The 25,659-nt window shown below is 42.9% G+C and overlaps 3 protein-coding genes across 17 annotated transcripts in view; 2 read left to right on the forward strand and 1 right to left on the reverse strand.

Annotated features, from left to right (window-relative positions):
* ddx11 (DEAD/H (Asp-Glu-Ala-Asp/His) box helicase 11) overlaps positions 1-7,498 on the forward strand; it is a 96,957-nt gene extending 89,459 nt beyond the window's left edge. For all 10 annotated transcript variants that reach the window (XM_061678227.1, XM_061678229.1, XM_061678233.1 and 7 more), the window contains 8 exons: positions 2,290-2,393; positions 2,976-3,125; positions 3,436-3,504; positions 4,443-4,546; positions 5,134-5,218; positions 5,834-5,909; positions 5,998-6,152; positions 6,775-7,498. In XM_061678227.1, the coding sequence (XP_061534211.1) occupies positions 2,290-2,393; positions 2,976-3,125; positions 3,436-3,504; positions 4,443-4,546; positions 5,134-5,218; positions 5,834-5,909; positions 5,998-6,152; positions 6,775-6,807 (776 nt within the window). In that variant the 3' untranslated portion in view covers positions 6,808-7,498. The remainder of the gene's footprint in view (positions 1-2,289; positions 2,394-2,975; positions 3,126-3,435; positions 3,505-4,442; positions 4,547-5,133; positions 5,219-5,833; positions 5,910-5,997; positions 6,153-6,774) is intronic.
* wash1 (WAS protein family homolog 1) lies at positions 6,317-25,226 on the reverse strand. 4 transcript variants are annotated; one of them, XM_061678238.1, is made up of 12 exons: positions 22,066-25,226; positions 21,431-21,677; positions 17,493-17,633; positions 17,249-17,360; positions 16,556-16,702; positions 12,780-12,916; positions 12,521-12,656; positions 11,258-11,447; positions 10,640-10,804; positions 10,051-10,209; positions 8,596-8,664; positions 6,318-8,526 (listed from the first exon to the last, which is right to left on the reverse strand). In XM_061678238.1, the coding sequence occupies exons 3-12, from the start codon at positions 17,630-17,632 to the stop codon at positions 8,381-8,383; spliced, it is 1,401 nt and encodes a 466-aa protein (XP_061534222.1). In that variant the 5' UTR covers position 17,633; positions 21,431-21,677; positions 22,066-25,226; the 3' UTR covers positions 6,318-8,380. The 4 variants fall into 4 exon arrangements, with proteins under 4 accessions (XP_061534221.1, XP_061534222.1, XP_061534223.1 ...); XM_061678237.1 differs by lacking the exons at positions 21,431-21,677; positions 22,066-25,226 and adding an exon at positions 20,230-20,358 and having other exon boundaries at positions 6,317-8,526; positions 12,780-12,910; XM_061678239.1 differs by lacking the exon at positions 21,431-21,677.
* Positions 22,249-25,659, forward strand: part of iqsec3b (IQ motif and Sec7 domain ArfGEF 3b) — a 66,385-nt gene continuing 62,974 nt past the window's right edge. For all 3 annotated transcript variants that reach the window (XM_061678204.1, XM_061678205.1, XM_061678206.1), the window contains exon 1: positions 22,249-22,986. In XM_061678204.1, the coding sequence (XP_061534188.1) occupies positions 22,421-22,986 (566 nt within the window). In that variant the 5' untranslated portion in view covers positions 22,249-22,420. The remainder of the gene's footprint in view (positions 22,987-25,659) is intronic.

Consider the following 25,659-nt stretch of genomic DNA (forward strand, 5'->3'; position numbering starts at 1 on the left):
CTGATGAAAGGATCATGTGATGATATATCAATAAAACTGCATAGAAGTCTGTTATTTTGGATCAAAACAACAAAGAGATCACCCCCCCCCCCGCTCCCAAGTGGCTGGTGAAGTTGTTGAACTGCAGAATAACGGCCATCTATTGGTGGAAAGGTATTTATTTGCGGAGGGCCTTAATTCATGCACGCATACATTTTCATTATATACTGGAATTTATGTATTTGTTATTCTTCCCAAAATAATGACACTTATTTCAATATTCTTATTCAAGGCATTTACTAGGGGAAGGCATTTATTTATACACTCATGTATTTTTTATTTTCCCATAAATTATGCATGTAATATATATAATAAATAATATATTATTTTTAAGGTATTTATTAAGGGAAGGTTTATTTATTCAACGTGCATTCTTCCATATCGTGTATTTCTCATTTTTCCACATGATACTTTTGTCAATAATATATTACTACTTTTGAGGGATTGAGTAATGAGTACTTGTGTATTGTAATGTAATTTATCACTCGTATTATTATACTATTATTATGTGTGTATGTATGTATTATTATTATTATTATGTGTGTTACGACAGCAACATCTCTTTAAACTCCACCATAAACTTCAGATTTATTGTGTATGCTGTGGTAATGAAGGGGAAAGGGGGTGTCAATTTGAGGTGCGGTGTATTTGCATGGACTATGAGCATTGAGCCCACTATTTGAGCAAATATCCATCCATCTGTTTTCTTCCGCTTAACCGAGGTCGTGGTCACGGGGGCAGTAGCTTTAGCAGGCCAGACTTCCCTCTCCACAGCCACTTCCTCCAGCTCTTCCGAGGGGAACCCGAGGCGTTCCCAGGCAAGACAAGAGATGTAGTCTCTCCAGCATGTCCTGGGTTCGTCCCCGGGGTTTCCTCCCGGTGCGACGTGTCCGGAATACCTCACCAGGGAGATGTCCGGGAGGCATCCCAATCAGATGCCCGAGCCACCTCATCTGGCTCCTCTCAATTGGGAGGAGCAGCGGCTCACTCTGAGCCCCTCCTGGATGACCGAGCTTCTTACCCTATTTCTAAGGGAGAGCTCGGACACCCTGCGGAGGAAACTCATTTCGGCCGCTTGTATCCGGAGTCTTGTTCTTTCGGTCACGACTCACAGCTCGTGACCATAGGTGAGGGTTGGAACGTAGATCGACCGGTAAATCGAGAGCTTCGCCTTTCGGCTTAGCTCCTTCTTCACCACAATGGACCGATACAAAGTCTGCATCACTGCAGACGCTGCACCGATCCGCCTGTCGACCTCCCGTTCCATTCTTCCCTCACTCGTGAACAAAACCCCAAGATATTTGAACTCCTCTAATTGGGGAAGGATCTCATCCCCGACCTGGAGAGGGCACTCCACCCTTTTCCGACTGAGGACCACGGTCTCAGATTTGGAGGTGCTGATTCTCATCCCAGCCGCTTCACACACTGCTGCAAACCGCTCCAGGGAGAGTTGGAGATCACGGCCTGATGAAGCCATCATCTGCAAAAAGCAAAGATGCAATACTGAGGCCACTCTACGCCTCGGCTGCGCCTAGAAATTATGTCCATAAAAGTTATGAACAGAATCGGTGACAAAGGGCAGCCTTGGCCCTTTGGGCCTCGGACTCGTTCCGACTTACTGCCGGCAATGCGGACCAAACTCTGACACCGGTCGTACAGGGACCGAACAGCCCGTATCCGGGGATTCGGTACCCCATACTCCCGAAGCACCCCCCACAGGACTCCACGAGGGACACGGTCGAACGCCTTCTCCAAGTCCACAAAACACATGTAGACTGGTTGGGCGAACTCCCATGCACCCTCGAGGACCCTGGCGAGGGTGAAGAGCTGGTTCGCTGTTCCACGGCCAGGACGAAAACCACACTGCTCCTCCTGAATCTGAGATTCGACTTCCCAACGGACCCTCCTCTCCAGTGCACTGCTTCCCCCTCCTGAGACGGCGGATGGTGGACCAGAATTTCCTCGAAGCCGTCCGGAAGTCGTTCTCCATGGCCTCACCGAACTCCTCCCACGCCCGAGTTTTTGCCTCAGCAACCACCAAAGCTGCATTCCGCTTGGCCAGCCGGTACCCCGCCTCCTGCCCGATGATAGCTGGGATAGGCTCCAGCAAGGCCGCGACCCTAGTCAGGAGAAGCGGCTCAGAAAATGGATGGATAGATGGATGATTTAAAATATGTGCAAATGTGTTTCCATATATAAAATTAAGGTCACCATTATTTTATTTCATGCACCGTTATTTTGTTCCTACAGGCCATGTGATTCCACCTGAGAACATCCTTCCCATTGCCCTGTGCAGCGGTCCATCTGGTCAGGAGCTGGATTTCACGTACCAAAACAGAGATTCCCCTTGCATGGTAACACACAAACACTGGATTTACACTGCATGGTTCAAGCGCCCGGCATGGTGGACGACTGGTTAGAGCGTCTGCCTCACAGTTCTGAGGACCAGGGTTCAATCCCCAGCCCCGCCTGTGTAGAGTTTGCATGTTCTCCCCGTGCCTGTGTGGGTTTTCTCCGGGCACTCCGGTTTCCTCCCACATCCCAAAAACATGCATGCTAGGTTAATTGGCAACTCTAAAATTGCCCGTAGGTGTGAATGTGAGTGCGAATGGTTGTTTGTTTGTATGTGCCCAGCGGCTCAGAAAATGGATGGATGGATGGATGGTTCAAGTGCCACAATTCTGATTGTTTTGCTCTCAAGTTGGACATTTGTTATATGCGTTATGGCAGCGTGAATGTAAAAAATGCATGAAATCGGATCGCTTCAGATTAAACTCTTCATATGCATCAGATATTGGATATGTGTCACTTGAAATGAACATGGAAATAGAGTTTAAAAAAATCAGATACAATGATTAAATGGGAATTGGGCACATGGACCTGGAGTGTAAATCAAGCCCATGTGTTCTTGTTATGCATGATGTATTTCCTGACAGATGGACGAGACGGGTCGCATCCTCTTGAACATCTGCAACGTGGTGCCAGGCGGTGTGGTGTGCTTCTTTCCCTCGTACGAGTACTCGAGGCGCATCGTGGCTCACTGGGGGTCCGGCGGCATTCTGACCCGTCTCGCCAACAAGAAGAAGGTGGGCTACGTGACCGGTATTGTTATTTTTCTTTACACGATAGAACCTCCAAAGTGAAACACAATACGTTCCATAATGACAGGTGACTTCCAAGTTGTTCTAAATGCAAAAGAACAGTAGAAATGTTTTATATACAATTTGTTCCAGAGTCAAGCTGCTGCTGTCATAACCCTTTATTAACTGAATGTTGTGTGCAACATTTTTACATTCTTAAGAAAGATGATGGTTTGTCCTTTTGATATTGGTTTTATTGCAACCTGTATCACTTTTGGTGAAAAATTCTGATTTAAAATCCAAATTATATCTTCAGATTTTCCAGGAGCCCAAGAAGGCCAACCAGGTGGAGCAGGTGCTGGGCGAGTTCTCCCGTTGTATCCAGGTGAAGAACTTTGCGCTACAGTGGAACCGCGATAAAATGAACCTAGATATAACGGGTATCGGCTAAAACAAACCGTCGCGACTAGTGATGTCATGATCCAAAAATTCTGACTTTGATACTATACTTGCCTAAAATACCTCGATACCACAGCAAAATTCTAAAACAGAAACATGAAAACAGACAAAACTACTTCAAATACTTTTATATTCATTTTTATTAATTGAAAATATTAGGATAATCTTGAAAAATAATGTAATAAAGGAATTAGTCCAAGTCATTTTCCCCCAAAAATAATTAGCTTGATGATTGATTAGCATTATCATAAATATATATTATATAAGGTCCGGAGATTGACTTGGACAGTCTAAGACTTTCCACTTGCCCCCCCCCCCCGATGAAGTCATTTGTTGTGTTGGCAGTGTGTTTTGAGTCAATGTCTTGTTGCATGATGAAGCTTCTCCCGATTAGTTTGGATGCATTTTTCTGTGAAGTGTCAGACAAAATAGTTTTGTAGACTTCAGAATTCATTCTGCTGCTACTATCATGAGTTACATCATCAATAAGACAAGGGTGTTGGAATAATTGCTAAGATGCAGTCATCTGTCCAAGAAAAGATGTCAGTTACTGAAACTGAGAAAAGTGCAGCGAAAAACGGCAAAAAAAAAAAAGGTGATTAAGTTCAATGAAAGCCAAGTGATAAAAAGTCATTAGGAAAAACTTGATTCCTTACATTCCATTTGTTTTTATAAAGTACACTACTTTACAGTGATATTTTCATCATTATAAAGCATGTAGCAAAAAAAAAAAAATGTTTTTCATGGGGCTGGAACTGATTTGAGATACGAGTGCCTTGAGATAAGGGTATAGTCACAGCACAAATTAACTCATAATTTGATATCACGATACAGTATCTCCAGAAATGTCATGTCTCTCAACAGAGGTGCGCTCAGCAAGGAGGTGGCGGCTTAACGGGGGCGTTGCTGTTCCCCGTGGTGGGTGGAAAGATGAGTGAGGGCATCAATTTCTCTGATAATCTGTGCAGGTATGTGCTTTTTTTTGTGTTTAAAGTTAATTTATTAAGGATCATGTATTTACAAAAAGGAACCTTTTTCCTAGTGAAAATACTTTTTCACATGTTTAAATCCATCCATCCATTTTCTGAGCCGCTTCTCCTCACTAGGGTCGCGGGCGCGCTGGAGCCTATCCCAGCTGTCATCGGGCAGGAGGCGGGGTACACCCTGAACTGGTTGCCAGCCAATCGCAGGGCACATACAAACAGACAACCATTCGCACTCACAGTCATGCCTACGGGCAATTTAGAGTCTCCAATGAATGCATGTTTTTGGGATGTGGGAGGAAACCGGAGTGCCCGGAGAAAACCCACGCAGGCACGGGGAGAACATGCAAACTCCACACAGGCGGGGCCGGGGATTGAACCCGGGTCCTCAGAACTGTGAGGCTGACGCTCTAACCAGTCGGCCACCGTGCCGCCACATCTGTAAATAATTTCTAAAATAGTCAAATCTGTTAAAATTGGAATCAAGATTTTTGTCTGAGATTTTATTTTAAGGCCATATCACCCAGCTCAATATACTGTAGATGACAGACTCATGTACTTATGACACTTAGGTGTGTGGTGATGGTTGGAATGCCTTATCCCAACATCAAATCACCGGAACTACAGGAAAAGATGTCTTACCTGGACAAACACCTGGTGAGATGTGATACTGCTTACATTTACACGCATTGTTTTAATGACTCTTAACGGAGACATTCCGGAAAATGTACATTATAATGGCTTGTATACGAAGAGTTGGGTTTCTGGAGTGCCTGTCTACCCATCAAATGTGAAATCAAGCAAATCTTTGGGCAGCTGCCTATTTACACCCATGACCTTGTAGCTAGGTTGGGCGACAGCCCGACTACACGGTCTGAAACCCTATCATGTCAAAGCCAAAAAACTAAGCAGAGCTGCAGTGTTGTTGGATGCACAGATTACTGTTCGCTCACGGAGTTATCAGCATTTGATTCTGATAAGCAGTACGATTGTTCACCATGGTGTGGCGGATGGCGTATTTATATTTGGCGACGTGTCCGCTGCATGTGCCACATACTCAAATCCGGACACTGAATTGACAAGTGCAATTTGGCGGCTTGGTGATGAAGTGCTCCCTCCACTAGTGAAAATCAGCCAATGTGTATTATAATTCTTAATCTTTGGGGTATTTTTAAAACTCTGTCACAGGTGTGTTATTAGGACACCTCACAAATGCTTCAATCATGACCAAAATGTATAATGTGTCTCTTTTCAAACATTTTTGTGTTCCAGACTCACAGTGGAGAGAAGAGCCCTGGCCAAGCACTAATTGAAAATCTCTGCATGAAGGCTGTCAATCAATCAATAGGTATGGTAGATCCCTGTGAGGGATCCACAGGTCATTAAACTTGTTTATGTCATCAACGGCGAGTGTTTTTGTTTCCTGGTCCCTAAAGGCAGAGCTATCCGTCACCGCGGCGATTACTCCTCTATCGTGCTGTGCGACCGACGCTACTCCCGTACCGCCACCCTCGCCAAACTTCCGGCATGGATTCGGAGTCGTACCAGCACGCACCCAAGCTTCGGCCCCGCGTTCGCCGCCTTGCGGAAGGTGAGGAGCAGGCCGGTATACAGTGGTCCTTGGACTTACTGGATTGAGTGCCCCAACTCAGTAGTTTTTCCAGTTACCAGCCATCGCTTGGTTGATTTATTTGTACTGCTTTGTGTTGCTAGTGTACTGTAATGCCCCCACTTGTGGGCAAGGAAAGCCACAGTCGCCGATGCTATTTCACCCGTTTATAGAACGGGACAAGCACAGTATACAAAATAAGATGCTGCACTCACGGCCAGATCCTCACACGCAGTCGAGCAGACGCCAGCTCCTGTAGTGACTCACAAGGCCACAACCCTTAAAACATTTTTACAATGCTATTTTCCTTCATGAAAAGTGTTATGCGGGGCTGGAGCGAATTAAAGGCATTTTGATTCATTTCAGTGGGAAAAATGAATTTGATAGATGATTAAATTGCGTTACGGGACAAATTTAACTTGTAACTTAAGGTGAATCAGAATCATATTTATTTGCCAAGTATGTCCAAAAAAGACACAAGGAATTTGAATTTGTCTCCGGTAGTTGGAGCCGCTCTCGTACGACAACAGACAGTCAATTGACAGAGAACACAATTTATTTAGATGCTCAAGATCAACTTGTTTTCACTGTTCTTCTTTTTCAGTTCTTTGTGGAGAAGAAGCAAAAGCTCGACTAGTTTTTTTACTTGAACTGCTGGATCCTGGTTGCTGCAATTGTACAGTGAATACGGGGCTTCTGCAGTAAGGTTCTCTCTTCCAGCCATCAGATATAAGATCTTGTGTTGGACACGTCAATGTGGTTGTGTTCTGCTATAGCCTGAGCGCATCCGTGCTTTAGTAATATTGGCATCTACTATGTTGACAAAATTTCTAGGACACCTGGGACACACTCATCCAAAGAAAACAGGAGATTGTTGTTGCATGTCCTTCACACCAAGTACTTGCCATAAATTCCTGTAGCTCCTTCAATGTTCCTCACCAATTTTCTTCTCATCTTCATCTATTTTGGAGGACATCCACTTTATGCTAATGACACTGCTGTGCCACTTTTTCTTAATTTGATTATTACTGTCTTCACTGTGTTTCATGGTATATTTGATGCCTTAGAAATTATTTTCTACCCTTCTTCTGACTGATATGTTTGAATAATAAGATTCTTCTGATGCTGTGGACGCTCTCTGCGGACTATGGCATGTGATGTAAGATGCGTTTTCAAAAATGTCAGGAAAAGCCTACTAGCACAGCTTAAATGTAGTTGCGATTCATCGGAGGCACTTTAAATGGTGGCATGTGGATTTAACATGAAGTTGAATGAATGTGATTGTTCTGGTCTGAACATCTCCAGTTATAAAACACACACTTGTTTAACCACATTATCTCAGCTCTTTATTTTTATTTCCCTAAAACCTTTTAAATTTTGGGGGGTTTTACAGGTTATAGGTCATTAGTGGTGGAAAAGGGTTTTCAATGATTTATCTTGTTCTCATTTTATACATCACAAAAACTTAGCATTTGAACAGGGGTGCAAAGGCTTTTTTATATTTACTGAGTCTGCAACATCCTTGGAACATTTCTAAATGCTGCATGTCCAACTGAATTATTGAAGTGGCTACAATGCTGCATGGCTTTCATTTGCCACATTAAATATTTAAAGTGCATTGTTACATAATGCAAACATTGGTTTGAAAAGAAAAACTATGCGTAAAATGCAGTCAAATGCACATAGCATTCCCACGATACATGCAAAGGGGATCTTTTCATTTAACATTTTAAATGTTGCCCACTTGACCCCCCCCCCAATCTGCGGTCCCTTCTCAAGGTTTCTTTCGTTCCACCAAAATGGGGTTTTGAGTTATTCCTTGCCTGATTAGCGGGTTTGGATTAGGAGATGTCACCAATCTTTGCCAACAGTGGGCCTGAGATGCTCTTTGAGACTCTTGTGATTAAGGGCTATACGATTTGGGGGATAAGTGATACAAACATTTGTTCTACAATGAAAGATGTGATTGTTCGATAAAATATCTAATAATTGATAAATGTTCTACTTAGAAATTTGCTGAAATGTCACGTTTTTTAATTGTATTATTTTAGGATGGATGTCTGCTTATGACAAAAGAAAATGTTAATATGTATGCTTGAATATAATACCTTTCCAAAATTCCCCAGCCTAACCTCCCATGGAAATTTACTGAAAACTTTCCAGAGGTTTTCCAACCTTAATTATCAGTGCATTAAATCTTTACAGTCTCTTCAGACCTCCCAGTCGTCGTCGTCTGTCGTGGTCGTGTGCGGGGCGGGAAGTGGGGGGATGACATCGGACATTCTCGCGAACGCTCCTCCGGCACCGGCAGGAGGTTCGGTTGAATCCCCACCAGCGGGAACCTTGCCAGAAATACCTGAAGAAAGACAGGATGTGTCATTTTTAACTCCCAAAATAGCCGAAACGCATGGCTTCTTGAAGGTACCTTTCCTGCGCATGGCGAGCTTGTTGAAGAGATCGGACATGAAGTCGCCGCCATTGGACGCTGCTCCGACTGCTCATAGATGACATAATAATTTCTTACGTTGTTGTCTGACTGTGACAATGGACATGTCATTAAGTACAACTGCAAGTGAGATTCAACACAACAGCTGCCTTCACAAAGGTAATACAGGTCAGGTGTGCTGTGGGGAATTCTCCTCGGTCCCTGTATTCTGTGGACCAGGGGTCACCACTCTGGTGCCCACGGGCAACATAAGTCATTTGAGGCGTTTGTTACTTCAGGAGTGTATCAAACTGGTAGCTTTTTGCATTTATCTGTCCCCAAGAAGTACTTCCCAGTTCAAAAAGGTTGGTGACCCCTCTGCTGCAGACCCTTTCATAATGTTTGTAAACAATCAGCACCTGGGTACTCCCCAGTAAAAAATCTATAAGTGACTGTCATTAGAATTACCGCTACATTGATTTAGTTATTTTTTAACCCCAAATACTAAAGCAGGGATATACCACCAATAAGCATTTTCAATGAAAAATGGAGGTTGGGTCCCAAAAAAGTAGGGGGGTAATTCGTAAATAGGTGAATTTGCAGGTGTCCACTGTATTTCTAAAATGTTTGTTGGGTTGTCTTTGATTAATTTAGCAAAACACAATGGGTAGCCTGCAATCTACCATCAGCTCTCCTGCACGCTATCCAGTTTAGTGTCCAAAGCACATCTGTGCCATTGTACCGAGCGACAGAAAAGTCAATTTGCCAGTCCTCCAATGATCATGTAACCATTTTCCACCACAGCTACTTTTGACTCTACATAACTGCTAATATTTAAATTACAGACGCTGTTCCATCTTGCTTCAAAGCAAATGAAATGCTAGATAAGTTTAATTTGGATCAAATTAAAATAAAATTAAATGTTTCACCTGGCCCTTCATGTTTTCTTTAAAGAATTGTACCCATCTTACAAATTCTGACTGGGTAATCAAACATTTGAGCACAACTGTGTGTTTTCTCATTTACTAAATAAAAGTAGGGCTGTGAATTTCAAAATAAGAGTAACTAAATAAAAAAAGTAGGTATTACGTGTTAAAAGTGCTTAACTTCAGAATAATGATTTGGGGAAAAAAACCTCACAAAATACAGATAATACATGTTTTGATCATATGGGTAGACGTAAAAGCATGCATTGTAAAAATGGGCTTTCCAGAATTTTGAGGTCAACTTTGAAATTACGGTATGTGTGGCATCTAGGTGAAAAAGTCAATAAAGCCAATTCTATATTGTGAGCTTTTAACAGTGTCATCATTTTTATAAAGTTTTTGATATGGACAGCGACTCAACTCGCTAACCAGAGGTTACTCGCCTGTGACGCTGCGCTCTCAATTGCTCATCAGCGACGCTAAAAGCTGCCTTTGTTGTCAGAGTTAAGAAAACACACCGCCTTCCCACCTTGCTCCTGCTCCTTCTGTTTCTTCTTCTCCATCTTGCGCTCCTTGACATTGCGCAACTTGGCGTTGCCGATCCCGCCAGCATTGCGGATGGACTCTAGGAGGCTGGCTCGACCGTCTGAGGGCTGGACCACCTCACTGGGGGCACCAGACACTGTGCCTATGGGGTCAGAGAAGAATGATGAGGACTTGTTTTGAATGTTGAATTGAACTAAAGAGTATGCAAATTACAATGACATTATTCCAAAATTTTGCTTTGTATTTTTTTCACCTTTTTTTTATTTCTCCTGATACCAAACAAGCTTTGAAACTTTTTTTCTCTGCCAACTTGGATCAACTTCCACAGAAATAATAGAAATAAATATTTGTTGGAAACGTCACTAAATAAAATAATAAAATGCGACGTTGGCAATACTGAGTCTGCTTTTGTAAACTAGCTCCTTTCTGTTGCAGCCATGTTGTTAGTGCAAGCAGTGCACGTCGACGTGGATGCTTTGAACTACGGAAACCACCAAAAAAGTAAAAACAAAAACAATTATCACCCAGACCTACGCTAGATCTATAGTCTTTTTCTTTTATGATTGGCCAACCTGAGCTGGGAACTCTGACGCCATCTGAGGTGGTTTCTGCTGGAAGCGGTGGCGGAGGAGGCGGTCCTGCTGGAGTTGTAGTTGCGGGAGGAGGAGGTGGTGGTGGAGGTGGTGGTGGTGGCGGCGGCGGAGGAGGAGGAAGAACACTAGGGTGGAGCTCACCTCCTGAAACAGACAGAACAGTGTTAGGATAGGCCTCCTCCAGGCATATATCTTAGATAGGTTGTCTTAGTTGCGTACCGCTATAACTTTCCATTGCTACGGTCATAATCAAATAACACTCCCTAAACTGGTTGCCCTTGTGGCAAACTGGCTTATCAGTGGAGCTGGAATTATTTTGGTTGACCCATTTCAGAAAGCCATTGCGGCTTTGCGCATTTAGATAAGGCAGAGATAGATTACATTGAGATAGGCATCAGCGATTTTTCTTCAAAGTAAAACTGACAGGGAAAGGCTTTCTGGGACATTTTTGTGGGTCTACTCATGATAGACCCACAAAAAATAAAAATCTACTACAATATTTCATGTTGCCAAGTTAGACTTAGTTCAGGAGCTGCATTTTAAACAATTCAGGCGCATGCTACTGTGCCAGTTTTTGATGCATCTATATTTTAATACCAGTGCTCTCCTCAGAGAAGGTCGGAAGCTCTGGAATGCTGTGCGTGGTTCCCGATGGGGCGAAGCCGGGGCCTAGGTCGGCACTGTAGGACAAGTCATCGGCGATACCCGGCAGGTCCGGCAGGTATGACGGCACATCGATCTCAGGAACCTGACCCAAGTCTGGTACGTAGAAATAGTTCTCTGCAGTCTGGCAAAACAATAGTAACCAATCATCTTCAACACAGACCTTTGAAAGATCATCATGGTTGGATTTATACTGCATGGCTGAAGTGACACAATCCCGATTGTTTTTTTGTTTTGCTCTCAAGTGGCACATTCGGGATATGAGTCATGGTGGCATGACTAGAAGTGCATGGAATTGGATATTAGGAGATCGGAGTCAGGCCTATTCCAAATGTGGATAAACATCTTAATCATAGACATCTTCCATTGTTGTACCATGACTTACAAGTGCCCCAACTTACTTAGTTTTTCAAGATACAAGCTGTCGCTCGGACAATTTTTTTGCCTTGACTTGCGAGCAATGACTTGAATTACAGGTGTGCTTTAGAGCCTCCAAATAAAATAGAGCAATTAAGGTGGATCGCTATGTGTTTGCCTGATGACCAGAGTTAGCATGCCTCCTTACCTCAAACACAGATGTGCTCTGTGCATACAGTCCATTACACTTCATAAAGCCAGTTTATTTCTTCACTCTCTTTTATAATGTTTTTATATTTATATTTTACAATACAGTGCTATTTTTCTTTTAAAAATGCAAATAGAAATTTATTTTTGTTTTTTGGGGGTGTGGTGTAACAGATTAATGGATTTTCCATTCATTTCAATGGGGAAACTTGATTTGATATACAAGTGATTTGCTGCACAGTCCACCTAAATACTATGTAACATTTAATATTTATATTAAATTATCTTGTAAAAAAATATATATATTGTATTATATTTATGCGTATGGAGACTATTTCATGCGTTTCGTCAGTGTAAACACAGCCATATGGGATATGTGTCACTTGAAATGAGCATGGGGGGAAAAAAGAAAAAAAAAACTGATTATTGGTACTCAATTCAAATTGGGTACTTGTACCTGCAGTGTAAATCTAGCCCGTGTCTAGATTTTCTCCAATAAAACGGCAAAAGTACAGGGATATAACTGCTTCTTTAGCAAGGTTCATTAAGGCATTCTTGCATGAATCTCGTAAAAATACTAAAATTAAAATAAAAAAATAAACTTTTGCTTGGAGTGGGCTGTTGTTAAGTTACCAGTCTCTCGAGCTGTTCTCTCTTTGTGATGGACAATGGAGCATCAAAAGGTTTCTGCTCTTTTTCCGTCTCGATGGTTGTGTGTGTCTTGGTCACAGCTCCCGCCAGAGGATCAAGGAACACGTACTTCTTGTAGCTTAATACACAATGGAGTAAGAAGAGAAGTCCATTTTTCAGGTAGCTGTACTTTAAATGAGTACTTATTCTTCCAACGAGAGTGTGCGAGTGTGTGTGTTTGTGAGTGCATGTATGTACTCACAGGTTCTCAGTGGTGTTGAAGAGCAACAGCGAGCTGACAGAGGAGATGTTGCGAGGCAGGCTACCCAGCCCTTCTTCCGTCTCATCCTCTGATTTTTTCTTGTTGCCTACGCACACCGGGAAGTAGACCAGCTTCTCCTTCCAGGGAGACAAACAACAGGGGCTGAGGTAACGAGCTGTAAAATGTCACTTTTATCCCACCCACTCACACACGTCTGTGTAGAAAATAAACTAGTTGCTGAAAAATGCACCTATTCACACCTACAGTATATGCATACGCCCTGCTTCTTCTAGGGTGCCGTTAGCGCAGGTATAGCTGGCGTTAGCATATATTTTTCCAGAAAAGAAGAGTCATATTTTACGATAAACAGGGGTGCACATAGCTATTTTGGTCTGGTTCTTAGAATGAGCACATTATTGCTTGGTGCTCATTTTTTTTCACAACCCACAGACATCACTGGATGAACTTTGGTCTGTTTGTAAACATGCGTCCTATTCATTATAGTACAAACAAATGAATACAACTGTTTGGTTTTTTGGTTTAATGATCTTTCTCTTTTAGGTCTTTTTTCATGTGCTTTACGTTTCATTAGTCTTAGTCAGAGCCAGTTCACAGCTGGTACACAGTTTGTACATACTGTATATACCTCTAGCAATAGACATTCATCTAGACAGTGGATTGTATATCATTTCATACCTTGCATTCTGTATATACTTGTACTTATAGATATACTTATTTTATAATTTTCACATTTTTTTTCTAATTTATGGAAAAAGGGAGGGGACCATGGTTGTGCCAGCCCACGCTGGCAGGAGGAAGATAGTGGGAGTGGGGTCCTCTAGCGCCTCATCGAGGGGTCTCGCACAGGGCGCCATTCAAGATAGCACCACCCCTGACTTTCAGTATGGGGCCGTGTGATCAGCTGATTTGGCGCAGTTCTTTACGGCAGCGGTCCCAGATCTTTTTTACACCACAGTCCGGATTCACATAAAGAAATATTTTGAGGGACCGTCGTAGCTGCTGCTCAGCAAGACCGAGACGCCCATGGAGCCCGCAACCTCGTCGCTGCCCGTAAGTGTCATTGTTCGCGGGGAACTTTGTGTACCACAGGCTTACAGGTGAGCTCAACTAAACCAAGAAAGGAACATATCAGTTCATGAAGTGATTCCATTCAGATTCACACAAAATGTTTGTTCGTTTGAACGAGTTGTCGTGAACAACACTACTCGAGCTACTGAAGAAAATGCTTGGTCGTACGCAAATGTGTACTGATACAATCAAATCTGCTGCACTTTTATTATTTTCAGTACACATGCACACACCACTTATGTGCACCACTGACTATAAATGTAGTCTTCACAGACAAAATGCAAATTCTGGAACTGAGCATAAGACTTTCAGTATTATTTACTGTTTGAATCATCATCATCAACTGTGAAAACTAAGGTTGGAGCTAACGCCAGAGGTTAATGTGAGACTTCCTTAGCTCTTTCAGTGCTATTTATTGTTTGAATAATAATAAAGTAACAATCATTAACTTTGGAAGCTAACGTTGGAAGCTACAGTTAGACACTAATGTCAGAAGGTGACGTTTAAGCTAACATTGGAAGCTAACGTGAAAAGTAACATTGAAGGCAACGATGGAAGCTGAACAAAAACATGAGGTTATGTTGGAAGCTAATGTCGAACTAACGTTTGAGGTAATGTTGCAAGGTAATGTCGGACTAACGTTTGAATGTTATTTTGAAGCTAAATTTGAAAGACGACGTTAGAGTTAACGTTGGAAGTTAATATTAGAGGCTAATGTTATACTTCCATAGTGCTAACAATAGAGGTAATGTTGGAAGCTAACTTTAGAAGTTATCAATAAAAGCTAATGTTGAAGCTAACATTAGAGGTAACGCTGTTGAAGCTAACTTTGAAAGCTGACATCGGAGAAACTTTGGAAGCAAACGATGGCGTTAACATTGGAGACACGGTCTTTGTTATCTCGAACAATAGAGGCATTGATTGGAAGATAACTTCTGAAGCTTACACTGGAGGTAACGGAAGCTAATTTAAGAAGTTAACATTAAATGTAATGTTGAAGTTAACGTTGGAAGCTAATGTGATGGGGTAACCTTGAAAAATTTTAGAATCTAAAGATCAAAAGTTGTTTGCGATATATACTGTATTTCAAAATGAGTACAGTGGACCACCGCATAGTCACAGATTGGCATTAGCAAATTCACCTATTTTCAGATTATTTATATCATGTTTATAATATATCCCATTATATTTGCATTTTTTTTAACCCGATCCCCCTTATTTTCACTTTTTTTTTTTTACCCCATTATTTTTGTTTTTACAAAAAATAAATAATAATAATTCATGGCAATTATAAGGGAGTGTCAATTATTTGCATATTTTCTCTATTCATGGCCAGGCTCTGTCCTTATTCCCGAGAAGAGTAGGGTCAACTGTAGCTTTGTATCCATGGGTCAAAATCTCAATATAGTGGCTAATAGAATAGTAATTGGTATTTTTACGGGTTGCGAAGCAGCGACATACACGTCAGTGTCCTTGCACTTCAAAATCTAAGTAGTTTGGGACCATAGTTTTTGGTATATTTAGGATTTAAAATATTACCAAAAGAAATTAGAAACATTTTTAGGAGGTGGGGCATCAATTATTCGCAAATTGTTCCATTTGCATCAGCGCTTGGTTCCTAACCGCTGTGAATAGTGAGGGTTCATTGGAATAACAAATGGGGAAAAGGGTCATGTAAGTACAGGCAGAACTGAATCAGATGTTTCACCATGCGGGAAACTGAATAATGCATTTGTGCACCAAAGGAAATTGCAGGATGTGTTTTCATTTGTCTCGAGACAAGACACTCAGAAATATCTTATTGCAAAACAAAGCAGAGCTACCGAGGGAACTACTGTACGCGTTTCTTTTTCTTAAAGGAGACATATTGTGCATTTTCGTTCACAATTTAAAACAGTTCCCAGGTGTCCTAACTACGGATGTCCCAATCCAACTTTTTCACTTCTGATCTGATATTGCAGCCTTGAATTTTGGCTGATACCGATATCAGAACAATCCGATATCAGCAACAATCATACTTACTTTGTTTATTTTGTAGTATGGAATGTTAGAGAAGGCTTGATGAAGTGATATTACTCAAACAGCGAATCAGCAACAGTAGGTATGAGAAAAACAGACCCTAACCAATGGGTTAGATAAAGTGACTTTAAAAATAAGAATCTACTATAATTGAAAAAAATAGAACAAAAAAAAAACAATAACAAAAATATATATTTAAATTGCAAATATAACCACTGCTTAACTTACATCTACATCTGAGTAGAGTAAATTAAGAAAAAAAGGAAAAAAAAAGAAATAATCTCAATAAATAATATAAATTACCATATACTTTTAAAGTACTCCTTGCTACTATGTTAGCACCTTAGCAACCTGTTGTGATTACATGGGCTCTGCATGCAGCAGCAACTCTCCACTACCAAATTTACAACTTCACAGAACATTTAAAAGTAATGCTTATCGGAAATGAACACTTTATTTTAGTTTTGGCTTTTACATGATAGACGTCACCGTATAGTATATCTGTCACTTGAAAATGGGGGCTCTTCACCAAGTCTACCAAGTCATGGGTGGAGAAACTCAGTGTGGGGGCAATATTGGGTAAATTAGCTGTAGTGTTACGTCATAATCCAGAAAAGACTCGCTCATAGACAAATTTTAGGAAGAAAGCAGTGATCGCCCGATCTCACCTGTAAAGTCTTCTCACAGAAGGGGCGAAGTTTGTTCTGTATCCTATGTCGAGGCCGGGCTTGTGTCGAGGGGTCGGCGGCTCCGGTGAAGAGAGACAAGTAGTCCTGGAGTCGGTCTGGGGCTGGATACTTAGCACTGGAGAAAACCTAGAAACATAGAAAGCTTTTTGAAGGAGACATTGAAGGAAATTTTTTCCAGGTGTCCATTTTCATTTTAACCATGATGACCAGGGGCCAGAGCTCGGGGGTTGGGATGAGGCGAGTGGCTTCTTGTGGAACAGCAGGCACGTAAAGACGGTAAAAGCCTTTTATTGTACAAATACATTTTTATAATATTAAACACTTTGTAATCACTCGCTTTCATTTCATTTTTCCACAAATAAACTGAGTAAAATAATAAATATTGCAAAGACTATGTATTACAATAAATACAGTATATAGAATGGGTGGTATTTTTTTTTTTGTAGGATGGATCTCTGTTGTTTCATTTCTTATATTTTTTTTTATGCGTCTGTCCTGCATGGAATAAATCCACCAAATAAGATAATACTAATATTATATTAAATAAATAATAACACTAATATTGAGCAGATTTTGGCACTACGGTGGCATCTGTCACTGTAGAAGTCAGCTTTACAGTTGCCACGTCTGCGCATTTCGACTGAATGTTTTTTTTTGGTTTGTTTTTTTTACCTTGGTGGCTTTTTTACTGCCTTTGATCCTGTCAACGCGAGCCTGAACCAGTCGGATCCGGTCAGTGACACTCAACAGGTGGTGGCGATTTTTCTCCACACTCTCAGAAACTCTGAAAGCAACACACGAGACAAATATATATGTATATATATATATCAGTTCTTTTAAGAAAGTTTAATGCTTTAATCCAGCACCCTGAAACCTGAATGGTGAGAATTTTTAAGCAAATTTGTGAGGAGCTTACCTCCTGAAAATATCTGTAGAGATGGTCTCCAGGAAGAACAATGCATCTGCTATCTGGTGAATGGCCTCCTCTCTCCTCAGGTCCGGCTGTATGAGAGGCACAGAGTACACCTGACCCTCCAGGCAGTGCTTCTGGGTCATCCTGTATCACAAAGGGCAAAGCAAGCCCCCAATTACTCTATAGAAGCAAGGGTGTCAAACTTGTTTTCCTCATGGGCCACTTCGTCATTATGGTTGGCTGGTTATGACAGTGAAACCACATAAAATGCATAATCGCTTAAAGGGGTGTGATGACATGCCAGAAATTGTACAATTTTGGTAAATTGTGATTTGGTATGAACAGCATCTCACGAAAGGGAGTACACCTCTCACGTTTTTGATTTGATGTGAACCAAGATGGCAACTAACACGGGTGAATGCCTCGGTAATGCACGCTCTAGAATTGACCACGTTTCTGTCCATCTTTAGAGCCATTATCATGACTTACTAAGTTACACTAGGGAAGGAAGACATTAGGGAGTCTACTCCGAACCTTCTTTCGCCAACTTTTACAAATCCACAAAAAAAATTTCTCTGAGTTACTCACGAGTGGAGCGGCCGCACTCTATGGTGCATGGAGTAGGGGGAGAAGACGACGACACAGAGGAAAGCGTGCCGGAGTGCAGGTTAAGCTCAGACAGAGAGGATTTCGAACGACACTTCCGTCAAATCTACACACTCTACCCAACAAAATGGACGAACTTCATCTCCTCACAAAGAGGCCCAGCAGATGATGTACTTTCTCCGGCTTCTGAGGAAGCACGGCCTGCCACAGGATCTGTTGAGGTAGTACTACACAGCAGTCATTGAATCGGTTCTGTGTTCACCCATCACAGTCTGGTTTGGTGCTGCCACAAAGAAGGACATCATCAGACTGCAACGGACAGTCAAGGCTGCCCAAAAGATTATCAGTACCCAGCTACCCTCGCTGCCAAGACTAAATAAAAGAAGGGCACGCAAAATCTTCTTTGACCCTCCACATCCTAGTCACAACCCATTCCATCTCCTTCTGTCAGGTAGGCACAATCGAACAATGCTAACTAAAACCAGCATACATTCCAACAGCTTATTCTCTCTTCCCATCAACTTCTTAAACAGTTAAATTATAATTTAATTGCAAAATGCTGCCAAATTTGCGCATCTCTGTTGGGACAGTTCTATTTGTACACTCACTGTTTTATCACGCTGCAATATTTGCATACTATTGTTGATTAATAGGCGGCACGGTGGACGACTGGTTAGAGCGTCTGCCTCACAGTTCTGAGGAACGGGGTTCAAATCCCGGCCCCGCCTGTGTGGAGTTTGCATGTTCTCCCCGTGCCTGCGTGGGTTTTCTCCGGGCACTCCGGTTTCCTCCCACGTCCCAAAAACATGCATTAATTGGAGACTCTAAATTGCCCGTAGGTGTGACTGTGAGTGCGAATGGTTGTTTGTTTGTATGTGCCCTGCGATTGGCTGGCAACCAGTTCAGGGTGTACCCCGCCTCCTGCCCGATGATAGCTGGGATAGGCTCCAGCACGCCCGCGACCCTAGTGAGGAGAAGCGGGTCAGAAAATGGATGTTGATTAATACTGGCCACTTGTGTGTTTGAGAATTTTCTGCATCATTTACACAATCCTCACTGTACCAGATCATTGAATTATTAGCCACTTTAAACTGCTCTAAATTGCTTGAGGACTGCATCAGTTGCCATTGTATCAGTATCACCACACTAGTGGTACACTTTCATTGCTCAATGACTCCATACGTGTTTTTTTTTTCTGTCCTAAATGTATATTTCTTCATAGTGGCTTTTTATTGTTATACCAGAGACACATTCTTTGTGTGTCTTGCAACATACTTGGCCAATAAGGCTGATTAAGATTTTTCCAATTATTTTAATTTAAAAAGCTCTGGTTAACGCCATGCCCAAAAGGATTAAGGAAGTGCTACAAAAATAATGGTGGCCATACAAAATATTGACACTTTGGGCCCAATTTGGACATTTTCACTTAAGGGTGGACTCAATTTTGTTGTCAGCGGTTTAACACATTAATGACTGTGCATCGATTTATTTTGAGGGGACAGTAAATTTACAGTTATACAATCTGTACCATGACTAATTTGCATTGGAGCAAAGTTTCATATCTAAAATATTTACAAAAACATGAGGAGGGTACTCACTTTTTTTTTTTTTTACTACCTTGGTTTAATGTTCGGTGGGGGAACTCTAATATATAATACTGTAATCCTTTGTGTGTGTGTGTGTGTGTGTGTGTGTACTGACAATAACTTACATATAGAAGCCCACTAATTGCACTCCAGTTACATATTAAAGTCTAATAGAGTCGAGTGTGTCAGACGGCTACTGGCAAGCGTTAAAATCTTGCAGGGAAATGCAAATTTCGTTCAACTCATTGCATCAGCAATCGCACTTTACATGACTGTAGCAGCAACAACAATACATGAGTCCATGTCACGTATTGCAGTATGTCAACCCTTTACATGCATCATTGAAACTTCGAATAGGCAATACACCCCCATATTGAACGAATTAAAAAAAAACAACAAAAAAAAAACGATAAAATTGAATAATTTACTCTAAGCAAAAGTGACGAGCCAAGACTATGCACTTTATGCTAATAGGAATAGAAACACCGTAACAGTTAATTTTTAAAAACGATTTGAAAGATGTACGCTTCTAGATACAAACTCCTTACCTGACCATTGACTTTGTGTACTTATTAACACCTCCAGGGCATTTATATGTAGGAAAATGCTATGCTAACGGCGCTAGCAAAACAACGGTCGCTTTACTTCTGCGACTACGTATCATGTGACTTCACCATTCATGATGCCGCATTCAAATACCCTCGGAAAGGTTTTGACAGTTTACGCAAAATGGGCTGCGGGGGGGGGGGGGGGACAAAACAGTTAAAGGCAATTCAAAAATGACACGTTCCACTCCCATTGCAATTGATTTTGTGTAATTATTAACACTTCCATGGGATTTATATGTAGGAAAAGCTAGGCTAGCGGCGCTGCTAGACATGCTCGCTTTACTTCTGTGTCCACGTGTCTTCACCGTTATTAAAAAAATACAAATCAGTGTACGGCCACAATAATAGGCATGCCTGCACAATCTAATAATGTATAAAAATATTTCGCCCAGAATATATGTCTTTAATAAAAAACAATAATGTTATTTATCAATGTCAGAACATATGTTGCTGTGATGTTTGTTTGCATTAGCGTCGAAGTGCACCGCATCATACTGAATGGTGTTTTCAACATGTTGGTGACCTTGTGTGACTTGTAAAGTCAACAGGTTCAGATCTTGATTGCGATCTTGTGGGCTAACTAAAGTGAGAGCAGCGACATGGAAGAATGTGAACCAAAGAGCATTATCAATGATGACACAGGAGATTAGGAGAAGCAAAATATTCCCCATCCCTCGCCAAGAAAATTGTTTGATGTTGTCGGCTTTAAGAATGATTTGTGGCGAAAGTGTTGTGTCTTGGGCCAGCATAAAAAACAATATCAGCTTTGTTCATAAATTCTCATTCTATGAAACAAAACACATGCAGGTAAAGTCTATATTTTGTTGTTATCCTTAGTGTTCGCTCAACCAGTCTACATGTGATTTGTGGACCTGGAGAAGACGATTGACCGTGTGCCGTGCCCTGTGGAGGGTGCCCCTGGAGTATGAGGTACTACACCTCTTAATAAGGGCTGTTCGGTCCCTGTACGACCGGTGGCAGAGTTTGGTCCGCATTGCCCTAACCCTGAGTCAGATTCGTTTCCAGTGAGGATTGGACTTCGCCAAGGCTGCCCTTTGTCACTGATTTTATTCATTACCTTTATAGCCAGAATTTTGTGAGGGTCTGAGCCGAAAGGCAAAACAATCAGTTCCTACCCTACCCTATGGCCCCCGCTCCTCCACATCGAGAGGAGCCAGATGAGGTGGCTCGGGCATCTGATTAGCATGCCCTGGACGCCTCCCTGGTGAGGCGTTTGTTGAACGTCGCACCGGGACGAGTCAGGACACGCTGGAGAGACTATGTCCCCCGGCTGGCCTGGAAACACCTCGGGATCCCCTCGGAATAGTGGCTGGGGAGAGGGAAGTCTGGGCTTCCCTGCTTAAGCTGCTGACCCCACAACCTGACCCCTGGACAAGCGGAAGAGAATGGATGGATGTTTTCAAGAGCTAATTAAGCATTTTTTTGCTATAGGCAGTTCAAAACTTACATTGCTTTTTTTTTTTTTTGAGCCAGTGCTAACTAGCTAGCTCTTGGTTTAAAAAAACTAAATACATGTTCATTGTGCCAAATTATCAAAACAGGCTAAAAAAAAAGAAAAAAGAAAAGAAAACCAACTTATTACCTTAGTACTGGTACTTTAGTCTAAGTGCATTTCAGAGCTCTGACAGTGTCGTGGTTATGTGGTACATGCTACTTCATGCAGATGATGCGAGTTTGATTCTTCATAAGTGTCCCAAGACCAAGCCACTGCTTGTGCCTCGCCCACATGAAAAATGGTATTGTGGTCAATCTAACCTTCATGTGCTGCTTTGATGTCGAACCGCCTGTAGGGTGCGTCTTTGCCCGGAAGTTTGATCGTGGCTGTGCGTAATGGCGCACCAGTGGCTCCCCGCGCCTCCTCCTCCTTGTCTTCCCCCCTCCCTCCCGTCACAGCTGGATCTAGTTCCTCTCTTCAGCACTTCTCAGCGCAATCAGAGAGGGAGACAGGAGGGAGGGAGCACAAGTGCAGGCGAGGACTATCGCTGCATCCTTCTGAAAGAAGACAAAATAACAACAACAACCCCAAGGAGATCTCGTCCATATCATCTTCCTCTCTTCCGCGTCCTTTTGCCTCTCTCTTCCTGGCCATTGTCCAAGCCTTGGCTGTAGAATGAGCTCCAGCCTGCTGGAAAACCCGGTGCAGGCGATCTTGTACCTGCGGGAGCTCACCACCATCGTGCAGAACCAGCAAAGTCTCATCCAGACGCAGCGCTCCCGCATCGAGGAGCTGGACCGGCGAGTGGATGAGCTCATCGGGGAGAACAGGCACCTGCGAGATGTCCGCGTGCAGCAGCATCAGCATCCCTACACTGCGTACCCGCACCACCTCCTCCATCATCACCACCATCAGCTTCACCCCGACGTAGGCTTCCTCCATCACCTCCACCTCGCTCAGGACCCGCAGACCAAGAGCTCCGCGGCAAACTCCGCGGCGAGCCCCGCGCCTGAGGAGGCGGCCGCACCGGCACAACAAGTCGACGGGGCCGCGGTGGTCCAGCCCCCTCCCACGGAACCTTTGGACCCGGGAGACATGCAGCTGGTTCCGGCCGAGCCGACTCCGGATTCGCCGATCGAGAGCGAGCCGGATAACGGCGGGAGTTGCAGCGGGTGTCGCTCCTTGGTTCCGATGACCCCGACCACTCTGTGTCGGTCATTGGCCCTCGCCAAGACCTCCGAGTGAGTAGACAGCGAAAATAGTTCAGAAATGCATTGGCAAAATACTATAAGTAACATACACTACTATTGCGCTCTATTGCTGAATCTATTGCGCCGCATCCCAGCATGATTTTCCCTCATTTTCGTCAGAATTTTTAATTGCACCAAAAAGGTTAGCATTATTTTCTTGCAAGCACATTGACAGCTGCTCAGTTAAAGAAAATACGATTTTATTGTTTTTGACAGAGAGAGAGAGAGAGAAAGAGAGAGAGAACAAAAAAGAGAGAGAGAGGTGGATTATTTTAAAACGAAAACTGGATTATCATTACGTAACAAACAGCTGTGGGCCTGCACACGTGTGTTGTGATGCGTGTGTGTTCATGCGTGCGCGCGTGCCCGCGCGTGTGTGATGCATGCATGTTTAATGTATGTATGGGTGTAAAGCATTCGTGTGTGTGTGTTTGTAATGCCTTATATCTGTGCTGTGTGTAATGCATTTGCGTGTACATACGTGTGTGTAATGCATGCTTACATGTGTGTAACTTTGTAAAAACATACGTATGTTTGTAATGCATACATGCATTTTTGTGTATTCAATGAGTGTGTGTGTGTGTGTGTGTGTGTGTACGTGCGTGCAATATGGACAAAGACGTGTGTAATGCATGCATGCATGTGCGTGGAGTGAATGTGTGTGCGTGTGTTTAATGCATGCATACTAGTGTGAAATACACGTACAGTACGTGTGTGTTTGTGTGTTTGCTGAATGGATGTGCGTGTCTGTGTATTGCATGTGTTTGCAATTTAGACGTGCGTGTGTAGTGGATGCATGTGAGTGTATTTGTGATGCATGCTTGTGTGTGTGTGTGTGTGTGCGTGTGTGTGTTTATGTAATGCATGTATGTGTAATTCAAGTGTGCGTCTGTGTGTGACGAATGCAGCCCTATGAGGGGGACAAGCCAATGCAAACAGTAGGCCGGTCCCAAGCCCGGATAAATGCAGAGGGTTGCGTCAGGAAGCGCATCTGGTTTAAAACTTTGCCAACAAAATATGACCGGATCGATCGTGGCTCGGGTTAACAACGTACGTCACTGGTGCCGTTAACATACAGGACGCCGGTAACCTGCAAGGTGCCGATGGAAATTCAGCGACTGTGGGTTGAAGACGAAGGAGAGGTGGAAAGCGGGTTCTCAGGCAGAAAGAGAAAAGGAAAGCACAGTGCCTACAACTGAAAATGTGGACTTTGAATGTTGGGACTATGACAGGAAAAGCTAGGGAATTGGTTGACATGATGATAAAGACATCCATCCATCCATCCATCCATTTTCTGAGCTGCTTATCCTCACAAGGGTCGCGGGAGTGCTGGAGCCTATCCCAGCTTTCAACGGGCAGGAGGCGGGGTACACCCTGAACTGGTTGCCAGCCAATCGCAGGACACATACAAACAAACAACCATTCACACTCACATTCACACCTACGGGCAATTTAGAGTCTTCAATTAACCTACCATGCATGTTTTTGGGATGTGGGAGGAAACCGGAGTGCCCGGAGAAAACCCACACAGGCACGGGGAGAACATATAAACTCCACACAGGCGGGGCCGGGGATTGAACCCCGGTCCTCAGAACTGTGAGACAGACGCTCTAAGCAGTCGTCTACCGTGCCGCCATGATAAAGACAAAGTTAGATATATTGTGTGTCCAAGAGAGCAGGGGCAGGTTTCAAATTGTTTTACCATTGTGTAGATGGGAAGAGGAATTGAGTAGTGGTTATTTTAAAAGAAGAATTAGTTAAGAATGTCCTGGAGTTGACAAGAGTGTCAGATCGATTGATGCTGCTAAAACTTGAAATTCAGGGTGTTATGTTTAATGTAATTAGTCGTTATGCCCCACAGGTAGGATGTGACCTAGTGGTGAAAGAGAAATTCTGGGAGGAGCGAGATGTCGTTCTGAACATCCCAGACAGAGAGAGAGAGTCCTGATTGGTGCAGATTGCAATGGACTTGTTGGCGAAGGAGACAGGGGTGAGGAAGAAGTTATAGGTATGTTTGGCATCCAGGAGGAACGTGGAGGCACAGATGTAGTAGACTTTGCAAAAAGGATAGAAATGACTGTAGTGAACACTTTCTTCCAGAAGAGGCAGGAATGTAGGGTGACCTGAAAGAGCAAAGGTAGAACCACGCAGGTGGATTACATCGTGCGCAGACAGTGTAATCTGAAGGAGGTTACTAACTGCAAATTAGTGGTAGAGGAGAATGGCAAGACATCCTATGGTCTTTTTTGCTCTTCGACATCTACTCTTTTTGTTTTCTTAATATTAATAACTGACCCCCTTCATATCAGTTCCCATTTTTTTTGTGAAGCTTAGACACATTCAGCCTTTTTTTCATCTTTCTATATTCTTTGTTCTACATTCTTCTCTTTGTGTTCTTCTCTTCAAGACTCCTCTCTTCCCCCCCCCCGCTTACCTGCCACCGCCCTACCTTCTTTCTCTTTCCTTTTGTGTTCTTCTTTTAGTTAAATTGTTCAGTTATCCTTTTTTTTTCCCCTCCACGTTCCTGTCCCCTCTAAAGCACTTTTTCTTTTCGACGAATCGGGCCAGAGGAGAGATACAAGACTACCCAGGCTCTGCATTTCTGGTGCCTTCTGTGCTTGTGCCCCTTCCCCCCCTCTTCCTCTCTCCAGGTTATCCCGGTTG

Source organism: Phycodurus eques, chromosome 5, assembly GCF_024500275.1.
Source record: "Phycodurus eques isolate BA_2022a chromosome 5, UOR_Pequ_1.1, whole genome shotgun sequence".
NCBI lineage: Eukaryota > Metazoa > Chordata > Actinopteri > Syngnathiformes > Syngnathidae > Phycodurus > Phycodurus eques.

Bases quoted from the DNA above. Each gene is read 5' to 3' on its own strand.
- wash1 (XM_061678236.1), bottom strand. The intron at 12,917-16,555 runs GTGAGATCGGGC...TCTCCCTGGAAG, and splicing joins TCTGTGAGAAGACTTTACAG to GAGAAGCTGGTCTACTTCCC. The intron at 8,665-10,050 runs GTGGGAAGGCGG...ATCTATGAGCAG, and splicing joins ACAGAAGGAGCAGGAGCAAG to TCGGAGCAGCGTCCAATGGC.